This window comes from Hippoglossus stenolepis, chromosome 11 (genome assembly GCF_022539355.2).
Source record: "Hippoglossus stenolepis isolate QCI-W04-F060 chromosome 11, HSTE1.2, whole genome shotgun sequence".
Classification (NCBI taxonomy): Eukaryota; Metazoa; Chordata; class Actinopteri; order Pleuronectiformes; family Pleuronectidae; genus Hippoglossus; species Hippoglossus stenolepis.
Genome location: NC_061493.1, coordinates 25,144,699 through 25,155,063, shown reverse-complemented (window position 1 = coordinate 25,155,063; position 10,365 = coordinate 25,144,699). Strand labels below are relative to the sequence as shown.

General features: G+C 50.4%; 1 protein-coding gene across 1 annotated transcript in view; it reads right to left on the bottom strand.

Annotated features, from left to right (window-relative positions):
• afg3l2 (AFG3-like AAA ATPase 2) overlaps window positions 1-9,939 on the bottom strand; it is a 16,433-nt gene extending 6,494 nt beyond the window's left edge. The window contains exons 1-9 of the mRNA XM_035169670.2: window positions 9,711-9,939; window positions 7,859-7,958; window positions 7,715-7,783; window positions 3,218-3,330; window positions 2,983-3,135; window positions 2,787-2,861; window positions 982-1,103; window positions 637-910; window positions 396-533 (exon numbers count right to left, since the gene is read on the bottom strand). Of these exons, the coding sequence (XP_035025561.2) occupies window positions 396-533; window positions 637-910; window positions 982-1,103; window positions 2,787-2,861; window positions 2,983-3,135; window positions 3,218-3,330; window positions 7,715-7,783; window positions 7,859-7,958; window positions 9,711-9,794 (1,128 nt within the window). The 5' untranslated portion in view covers window positions 9,795-9,939. The remainder of the gene's footprint in view (window positions 1-395; window positions 534-636; window positions 911-981; window positions 1,104-2,786; window positions 2,862-2,982; window positions 3,136-3,217; window positions 3,331-7,714; window positions 7,784-7,858; window positions 7,959-9,710) is intronic.
• Window positions 9,940-10,365: the final 426 nt, after the last annotated feature.

Sequence of the window (10,365 nt, the reverse complement as noted above, 5' to 3'; positions counted from 1 at the left end):
TTATAGGCGCCTTTCAGAGCACTCAAGGTCCTCTTGACGTGCAGGAGTTCAGAAAGGTATGGTGGAGCGAGTTTGTGGATGGGCCTAAAGGTGAGGAGCAGAATGTTAAAAACAATGCGGTATTTGACTGGGAGCCGATGAAGCTGCTAAAGGACAGGAGTGATGTGATTAATGGGGGGGGGGGGTTCTGGAAATAATGCGAGCGGCAGAGTTCTGGACTAATTTAAGTTTCTGAAGGAATTCATGAGGGAGACCAGAAAGAAGGGAGTTACAGTAATCAGGGTTAGGATGGACGGAGACGATTAATGTTGCGTAGATGAGAGTATGCGGACCAGGAGACATTATTGATGTTGGACTTTGAATCGAACTAAATAAAAACACTAAATCTTCCTCACCCTCGCTGGACCGACGCCCACAAACATCTCCAGGAACTCAGAGCCATTGACAGTAATGAATGGGACGTTGGCCTCGCCGGCCGTCGCTTTGGCCAAAAGAGTCTTTCCTGTTCCTGGAGGACCCGTCAAGATGGCGCCCTGTGAAAACAATAAACAAAGAGTGAAAAAAAACAAGAACTCAAAGTTTCAGCCAATCAGCTGTTAATAAAATGACAACACATCGATTACCCCGCCCCCTCACCTTGGGGATCTTGGCACCGAGGTCCTGGTACTGTTTCGGGTTCTTCAGGAAGTTGACAAACTCCATAATCTCAAGCTTCGCCTCCTCGCAGCCCGCCACGTCTTTGAACTTCACGTCGATCTCATCTTTCAGGATCTTCGCCGTCGTCTCGCTGACGCTGAAGAGTCCACCCATCCCCCGGCCTGGACGCCCCGCCCCTGCCGGACCCCGCCGCAGCATGAACAGCAGGAAGCCAATGATGAGTACCGTGGGGAGCATGCTTAGTAGAAACGTGCTGGGCAGGGAAAACAAACTTCAGTGTCACGCACATACAAAGAGGAGCCAAGTGATGATGTCAGCGCTCACCCGTCGCTCTCTGTGGAATAAACCACTGGCAGGCGGTTCTCTCCCTCGATGCCGAGCTCGTACTGCGCCGTCTCCAGGTTCCGCTCAAACGTGTCCACGCTGCCGATATTGAACCAGATGTACTGTTGAAAGACACAACTTCCTGTTTCATCATTCACCAACGCCATTAAAGTCAGTGAATGTCACAAATATCATGTGATCAAATACGTTGATTGGAACTGGTTCATCACACTGTGTAGGCGTCACAAGTAAGTTTGGCTTTGGACAATTTTTTTTCTAAACTTGTAGATTATGTTTATTTATTTCATTTTAGTCCATAATTCCGGCAGAGACGACTAATGGGATAGCACCAATGTACAAAGAACTGAACTTGTCCACACAATACATGTCCACACAATACATGTCCACTATTTCAGAGTCTATCAAACAACCAACAATCGTCAGACCCCAAGTTCACAACTTTTCAAAATAAGAGCTCTGTAGATCAGCTAAGTATAAAGCATTACAGCAACAAGAGAGAAATATTGTGCTTTTACTTTGATAAAGTCAATTTCAAATAATCAAATCAGCAAAATCATGTGGCAGAACAAATGTTTCTGACGCAAAGGATCCTGGGAGATAATGTGATGTAGTCATGTTCCTGGTTTATACTAATTAATCTATCGATTGTTTTTCAGATTAATCGATTAATATAACGATTATTTTTTAAAAATCTAATGATTATTTTTATTACTCAATTAATATAATAATGAAATTAGCAAAAATATAATTTTAAAAAGCTTGTCATTTATATTTATTTAAAAATCTTAAATCTTAAATGCAAACCAATTTGACAAAAATAAAAAATAGTCTGAACTGCTAATCTGCCTTTTACAATCCCATATCCCTCCAAAATAAAATGAGTGCGAGAGCTTGTTCCATTCAAGTAAAAGGAATATATCAATCTGCATTAAGCTGGCCAACAACAAAATCAATGAAAACCAAAGTAAAATTCAAGTAACTTGGTGGAGGAAAATCAACACTGTGTAAATTCAAGTTTAGCAATCCTTCAAAAAATACAAAATACTGTTGAATTACCCTAGTAGTTGTATCAATGTCTGTATGAAGTCAAAATCTGCCGTAAAATAAAGTAAGTACAATTCAATAGTATTTCAACAATGTTAATTATACATTTTCACACTGAACAATAATAATAAATATAATTTTCTCATTTCAAGTAAAATAAGGTTTGCATTTAAAAAATAAATAAAGGGCTTTTGAAAAAGGCATCTCAAAATAAAGTGCTTAATTTAAGAAAACATTTATAAAAAGATGTAGTTTGAGTTTCCCCATTTCTTTTATTTTCTTAATATATAACTACATTTCAAATATAAACAATCTCAACAAACATTAATAACTAAACAGCTTTAACTTTCCTCTCCCACTCTCTTGTTCAGTTCTTTTATATAAAGTCTATGGTTCAGTGAGTAAACTCTGCTGTGTGCTGCCAGGATTCACTACCGGAAAGACGAAAAAAGCTGCGCAGGTTAAAATAGAAACGGTCCGTCACAATCTGATAACAGGTCTGGGTCCGTACAGAGCGGCTTCTGGTTCCGGTCCGGGCCGCGGTTCGACTATTGGGAACCTATGCTAGATGATCGTGGGCGATTTTTTTTCCGCTTCAGCTTGCTCCTCAGGTGAGCCCATGCTGTGACCTTCCTTACGACGCGTCGCCCCAGCCCTACTACTAATTAACACAAACCTTAAAGTTAGTGAAGTTTGATCTCATCACATGTTTAAATCAACTTAAAATATTTCTCACTCACTCCGTCCACAGGCGTCTTCCCCGCAGAGAAAATCACTTTGACATAACGTTTGTTGACGACTTCCAGTCGTTCCACCTGATGAATAAGACAGAAGTGTTCGGATTCGTCGATAAGAAAAAAACAAGATGTGTTCAGGACGTTCTCATTGGGCTGCCACATTATAACCTGATGACATCAGTACAGGTGTTCCCCTCACCGCTCCTTTAGACAGGTAGTTGTTGACAAAGTCCTTCCAGGTGACCTCCCGACCTCCATCCCTGAAGAAGAAATAATATGTGACGGTGGTCCAGAACGCTGCTCCGCTCAGGAAGTACATACGAAACTCTTTGTCGTCCCAGGGAACGTCCCCCTGAAACAAAGAAGAGAGATTGGTTCCATATCCCAGGAACGCACCTGTCAGAAAAAGACTATGTAGCTCCGCCCACACTGACCTTCTGCAGACGACTGTACCAGTGAGACTCCTCCTTACGACCTCCTCGTTTTCCTCCTCCACCCCCCCCTCCCCCCCTCCCGGAGGTTCTTGGAGCATCAGCAGCTTTAGTTTCTGAAAACAGAGCAAAGTGATGTCATAAGAGAACAGAGGCTGTCAGAGACTGTAAATAAATAAATGGTAGCAGGTGTCAGCAGGTGTCAGCAGGTGTCAGCAGGTGTCAGCAGGTGTCAGCAGGTGTCAGCAGGTGTCAGTGGTGTCAGCTGGTGCAGCTCAGCTGGTGTCAGTAGGCGTCAGCTGGCGTCAGCAGGCGTCAGCTGGTGTCAGTAGGTGTCAGTAGGTGTCAGCTGGTGTCAGCTGGTGTCAGTAGGTGTCAGCTGGCGTCAGCTGGCGTCAGCAGGCGTCACAGGCCCTGGGGCAGTAGGGGTCAGCTGGCGTCAGCTGGTGTCAGTAGGTGTCAGCTGGCGTCAGCAGGTGTCAGCTGGTGTCAGCTGGTGTCAGTAGGTGTCAGCTGGTGTCAGCTGGTGTCAGCTGGCGTAGCAGGTGTCAGCTGGCGTCAGCTGGTGTCAGTAGGCTCAGTGCGTCAGCAGGCGTCAGCTGGGCCAGCAGCGTCAGCAGGCGTCAGCAGGCGCTGGAGCAGGTGTCAGCAGGTGTCAGCAGGTGAGCTGGTCAGTGTAGATGTCAGCAGGTGTCAGCTGGTGTCAGCAGGTGTCAGCTGGCGTCAGCAGGTGTCAGCTGGTGTCAGCTGGTGTCAGCTGGTGTCAGTAGGTGTCAGCTGGTGTCAGCTGGCGTCAGCTGGTGTCAGCTGGTGTGTAGGCGTCAGCTGGCGTCAGCAGGCGTCAGCTGGCGTCAGCAGGCGTCAGCTGGTGTCAGTAGGTGTCAGCTGGCAGCAGGCGCCAGCTGGTGTCAGTAGGTGTCAGCTGGTGTCAGTAGGTGTCAGCAGGTGTCAGCAGGTGTCAGCAGGTGTCAGCTGGTGTCAGCTGGTGTCAGCAGGCTCGTAGGGCCGTGTGCGCCAGCAGCAGTAGGTGTCAGCTGGCGTCAGCAGGCGTCAGCAGGTGTCAGCTGGCGTCAGCTGGCGCAGCAGGCGTCAGTGGCGTCAGCTGGCGTCAGCAGCTGCAGGTGTCAGCTGGCGTCAGCTGGTGTCAGTAGGTGTCAGCTGGCGTCAGCAGGTGTCAGCTGGTGTCAGCTGGTGTCAGCAGGTGTCAGCTGGCGTCAGCTGGCGTCAGCTGGTGTCAGTAGGTGTCAGCAGGCGTCAGCTGGGGTCAGCTGGCGTCAGCAGGCGTCAGCTGGGTCAGTAGGTGTCAGCTGGTGTCAGTAGGTGTCAGCAGGTGTCAGCAGGTGTCAGCAGGTGTCAGCAGGTGTCAGTAGGTGTCAGCAGGTGTCAGCAGGTGTCAGTAGATGTCAGCTGGTGTCAGCAGGTGTCAGCTGGTGTCAGTAGATGTCAGCAGGTGTCAGTAGGTGTCAGCTGTGCGAGATGTCAGTAGATGTCAGCACGGTCAGTAGGTGTCAGCAGGTGTCAGCAGGTGTCAGCTGGTGTCAGTAGAGAGCAGGTGTCAGCTGGCGTCAGTAGGCGTCAGCAGGCGTCAGTAGGTGTCAGCTGGCGTCAGTAGCGTCAGCTGGCGGCGCTGGCGTCAGCAGGCGTCAGCTGGTGTCAGCTGGCGTCAGCTGGTGTCAGTAGGCGTCAGCTGGCGTCAGCAGGCGTCAGCTGGTGTCAGTAGGTGTCAGTAGGTGTCAGCTGGTGTCAGCTGGTAGGTGTCAGCTGGCGTCAGCTGGCGTCAGCAGGCGTCAGCAGGCGTCAGCTGGCGTCAGCAGGCGTCAGGCCAGCTGGCGTCAGCTGGTGTCAGTAGGTGTCAGCTGGCGTCAGCAGGTGTCAGCTGGTGTCAGCTGGTGTCAGTAGGTGTCAGCTGGTGTCAGCTGGTGTCAGCTGCAGCAGGTGTCAGCTGGCGTCAGCTGGTGTCAGTAGGCGTCAGCTGGCGTCAGCAGGCGTCAGCTGGCGTCAGCAGGCGTCAGCAGGCGTCAGCAGGCGTCAGCTGTCAGTAGGTGTCAGCAGGTGTCAGCAGGTGTCAGCAGGTGTCAGTAGGTGTCAGCAGGTGTCAGTAGGTGTCAGCAGGTGTCAGCTGGTGTCAGTAGGTGTCAGCTGGCGTCAGCAGGTGTCAGCTGGTGTCAGTGGTGTCAGCTGGTGTCAGTAGGTGTCAGCTGGTGTCAGCTGGCGTCAGCTGGTGTCAGCTGGTGTCAGTAGGCGTCAGCTGGCGTCAGCAGGCGTCAGCTGGCGTCAGCAGCTGGTTAGGTGTCAGCTGGCGTCAGCAGGCGTCAGCTGGTGTCAGTAGGTGTCAGCTGGTGTCAGTAGGTGTCAGCAGGTGTCAGCAGGTGTCAGCAGGTGTCAGCTGGTGTCAGCTGGTGTCAGCAGGCGTCAGTAGGCGTCAGTAGGCGTCAGCTGGCGTCAGCAGGCGTCAGTAGGTGACAGCTGGCGTCAGCAGGCGTCAGTAGGTGTCGCAGCTGTCAGCGGTGTCAGCTGGCGTCAGCAGGCGTCAGCAGGTGTCAGCTGGCGTCAGCTGGCGTCAGTAGGTGTCAGCTGGTGTCAGCAGGTGTCAGCTGGTGTCAGCTGGTGTCAGTAGGTGTCAGCTGGCGTCAGCAGGAGCTGGTGTCAGTAGGTGTCAGCAGGCGTCAGCTGGCGTCAGCTGGCGTCAGCAGGCGTCAGCTGGTGTCAGTAGGTGTCAGCAGGTGTCAGTAGGTGTCAGCAGGTGTCAGCAGGTGTCAGCAGGTGTCAGCAGGTGTCAGTAGGTGTCAGCAGGTGTCAGCAGGTCAGTAGATGTCAGCTGGTGTCAGCAGGTGTCAGCTGGTGTCAGTAGATGTCAGCAGGTGTCAGTAGGTGTCAGCTGGTGTCAGTAGATGTCAGCAGATGTCAGTAGATGTCAGCACGTGTCAGTAGGTGTCAGCAGGTGTCAGCAGGTGTCAGCTGGTGTCAGTAGATGTCAGTAGGTGTCAGCTGGGTCAGTAGCGTCAGCAGGCGTCAGCAGGTGTCAGCTGGCGTCAGTAGGCTGCTGGCGTCAGCTGGCGTCAGTGCCAGCAGGCGTCAGCAGGCGTAGCAGGCGTCAGCTGGCAGCGTCAGCGGTGTCAGTAGGTGTCAGCAGGTCAGCAGGTGTCAGCTGGTGTCAGCTGGTGTCAGTAGGTGTCAGCTGGTGTCAGCTGGTGTCAGCTGGCGTCAGCAGGTGTCAGCTGGCGTCAGCTGGTGTCAGTAGGGCAGGGCGTCAGCAGGCGTCAGCTGGTGTCAGTAGGTGTCAGCTGGCGTCAGCAGGCGTCAGCAGGCGTCAGCAGGTGTCAGCTGGTGTCAGTAGGTGTCAGCAGGTGTCAGCAGGTGTCAGCAGGTGTCAGCAGGTGTCAGTAGGTGTCAGCAGGTGTCAGTAGGTGTCAGCTGGTGTCAGCTGGTGTCAGTAGGTGTCAGCTGGCGTCAGCAGGTGTCAGCTGGTGTCAGCTGGTGTCAGTAGGTGTCAGCTGGTGTCAGCTGGCGTCAGCTGGTGTCAGCTGGTGTCAGCTGGTGTCAGTAGGCGTCAGCTGGCGTCAGCTGGCGTCAGCAGGCGTCAGCTGGTGTCAGTAGGTGTCAGCTGGCGTCAGCAGGCGTCAGCAGGCGTCAGTAGGTGTCAGCTGGTGTCAGTGAGTGTCAGCAGGTGTCAGCAGGTGTCAGCAGGTGTCAGCTGGTCAGCAGGCGTCAGTAGGGTCAGGCGTCAGCGGCCAGCAGGCGTCAGTAGGTGTCAGCTGGCGTCAGCAGGGTCAGTAGGTGTCAGCAGGTGTCAGTAGGTGTCAGCAGGTGTCAGCAGGTGTCAGCAGGTGTCAGTAGATGTCAGCAGGTGTCAGCAGGTGTCAGCTGGTGTCAGTAGATGTCAGCAGGTGTCAGTAGGTGTCAGCAGGTGTCAGTAGATGTCAGCAGGTGTCAGTAGAGTCAGCTAGGTGTCAGCAGGTGTCAGCAGGTGTCAGCTGGTGTCAGTAGATGTCAGCAGGTGTCAGCAGGTGTCAGCAGGTGTCAGCTGGTGTCAGCAGGTGTCAGCAGGTGTCAGCAGGTGTCAGCAGGTGTCAGCAGGTGTCAGCAGGTGTCAGTAGGTGTCAGTAGGTGTCAGCTGGTGTCAGCAGGTGTCAGCAGGTGTCAGCAGGTGTCAGCAGGTGTCAGTAGGTGTCAGCAGGTGTCAGTAGATGTCAGCAGGTGTCAGCAGGTGTCAGTAGATGTCAGCAGGTGTCAGCAGGTGTCAGCAGGTGTAGCTGGTGTCAGTAGATGTCAGCAGGTGTCAGTAGGTGTCAGCGGGTCAGAGATGTCAGCAGGTGTCAGTAGATGTCAGCAGATGTCAGTAGATGTCAGCACGTGTCAGTAGATGTCAGCTGGTGTCAGCAGGTGTCAGCAGGTGTCAGCAGGTGTCAGCTGGTGTCAGCAGGTGTCAGTAGATGTCAGCAGGTGTCAGCAGGTGTCAGCAGGTGTCAGTAGGTGTCAGCAGTTGTTAGTCGTTTCTACCTTTAGCTGCAGCTTCAGTCTCAGACTTATTCACAGGTTTCTGAGCATCTGGAAAATACTTTTCAAAACCTGAAGATATAAAAACACAGATCACTGTAGAGACTGAATTGGTCCTCACAGAAAAATAGAAAATGCAGTTTGTACCTTTAGGGGGTTTGGAGCTCTGATTCCTGTATGCTCCCAGCAGCTCTGTCAGCAGGCTCCGCCCACTGCCTACCTGTCCAGCTGTGGTCGAGAACATCACCTGACCGACACACATCCAACACGGCCGAAATCACATAACAACAACAGCTAGAGGTTGATCATGTGACATTAAATTCATATCAACAATTACTAAATAAACTATAACTACACTGCAGTGAGATGAAAGTCACCAGAACTACTACAAAGCTGTAACTTTGAAGAAGTATGTGCTAATGGAGATATTGACAATACATATATTTTAAGTGAGGGTTGAAGCCAAATAAAAATTCTGAGTTAAAGATAAATAATTGATGTTATACAAAGTTGTGCATCAGACTAACAAAGCCTGTAAAATTATGGTACAGCAGAAGTAAGTGTATTTAAAAAAAGTCAAAACAGAGTAAAACTTAAATGTCCAGTGTGTAAGATTTAGGTGAAAGGGATCTATTGACAGATATTGAATATAAAATATCCTTGTGATGTTTTCACGAGTGTGTTTCATCTAAATTATACAAATTGTTGTTTTATTTACCCTAGAACGGGACCTTTATATTGAAATACTTTATATTTACATCAGGGAGGGGGGGGGGTCCTCTCTATGGAGGCCACCATGTTTCTTGTAGTAGCCCAGACTGGACAAACTAAACCCTTTGAGTTTTTATGACATGAAGCTACCACAGGTTCTCTTTCATGTTTGGAAGGGGGAGACAAGAGATATAAAACAATATCAAATCAAATAAAGATGAAACATGGGCAGCAGTCAGCCTAGTGACATGGTTAATGTGTTAGTCACTCTCATTATCAAGTCAATCATCCAGCTGCAGTTTGAGGTCTTGACCACAACTTCAGGCCCCTCATTGGAGACTGGCTGCAGATGTGGCCCAATCATCCAGAAGTCCACAACCATTTCTTTGGTCTTGGTGGTGTTCAGCTGTAGATTGTTACTGTAGGGTGAGCTAAACATCTGTCTGACTGCAGCCCAATTCATGCTATTGCTTGAAGCTATGATGTAGGTGTGCACGTGGCCAAGCATTCATAGTTGTGTGTAGGTGTGTGTGAGTCGCGCTGCAATTACACCACTGAAACACTAGTTTCCGCTTACTTAAAAATCTCTGGCGTCTTTACTTCAGAACAACTGAGAGTATTACTTAGAGGATCATGTTGGAGCTGATAGATGTTGAAGAGCAATTACTTTTTCTTAAAGAACTGCAACAAAGGAAAGAAAGAAGTCGTCCGTGTGCGTTCCTTCAACTCAATTCAAAACCAATCACAGCTCTTTCAGTCCGAGTCGCCTCTATGCGTAATTACATTTTTGGGGGGGTGCAGGTGAGTGTAGGCGAAGGGCTCCACGTAGATTATTATGTACAAGCATGAATTGGGTTACCCAGCATGCATCAGGTTATGTCAGCACTGCACAGAGCCACATGAAGTTGAATGTGCCCTCTGGGTCTGGGCTCCTGAGGGGCCCCTATCAACACCTGAGGTCCACACGCACCTGTCTGCGGCCCTGTGCTGTAACACTGAGCTGCTCGGAGGAAAATGATGGTTCCTCTTCAAATGTTCACGTTACTATGTGAATTAAATCAATTTGTTACTGTGGTAACGGATCAATAATAATAATCATCACAGTTGTTTCCGGCTCCTGAGGCCGGTCACACCTGAGGTCATTCGGGGATAGCGGCAGGTAAATGTACCGGAGGTGGACCGGTGCTCGTTGGTCGGTCGGCCGATCGGCGGGGTCCCTGTTCGGGCTTGTTTTGGCCGCTGTCCCAGTTAGCAAAGTTAGCATGTTAGCACGTTTTCGTCCACTTACCAGTCTGGCCGGAGCATTGGAGGGCAGCAACAGCCGGAACACGCTCCGGCAGCCCGCGGACAGCCGCAGGTAGCGGTGGGCCATCCTCCCCCGGTCACACACCGACACTGACCGGCACAAAAACTACAACATCAACCGTTACACAAGACCCAACTTCTGTGTTACTGTCCCGTCGTCAGCCCGCTCCGCCATCTTTACGTCCCTTGCTTCTTCACGGACGGTCACATGTTCGGAGAGGCGACACCGCCCCCTGCTGCTCTTCCTGGGGAGTTATATTTACAGTGTGTGTGTTTAACATGCTCACATGTGACTGACAGGTGTTGTTCAGTGTTTCAGTTCCTCATCATGTATGAAGTCTGTGACATGCTGAGGTCATCAGAGCTGGTGTAAGAGGAGACGGATGAAGTTTATTCACTTTCCTCACTTGTTGAAGGACACGTAACACGTGACACCAGGAGACCTTTATCTCCTGCTGTAGACTGTGTACATGTGGGTTGTTGTTCGGCAGCTGCGCCTGCGTGTTCTTTTGATGTCAGAACTTGACACCAGCACCACCCTGATGGTAAATCATTACATTTCATTGAGCTGACGCTTTTATCCAAAGCGACTTACAATAAGTGCATCAACCATGAGGGTACAAACCCAGAACAACTAG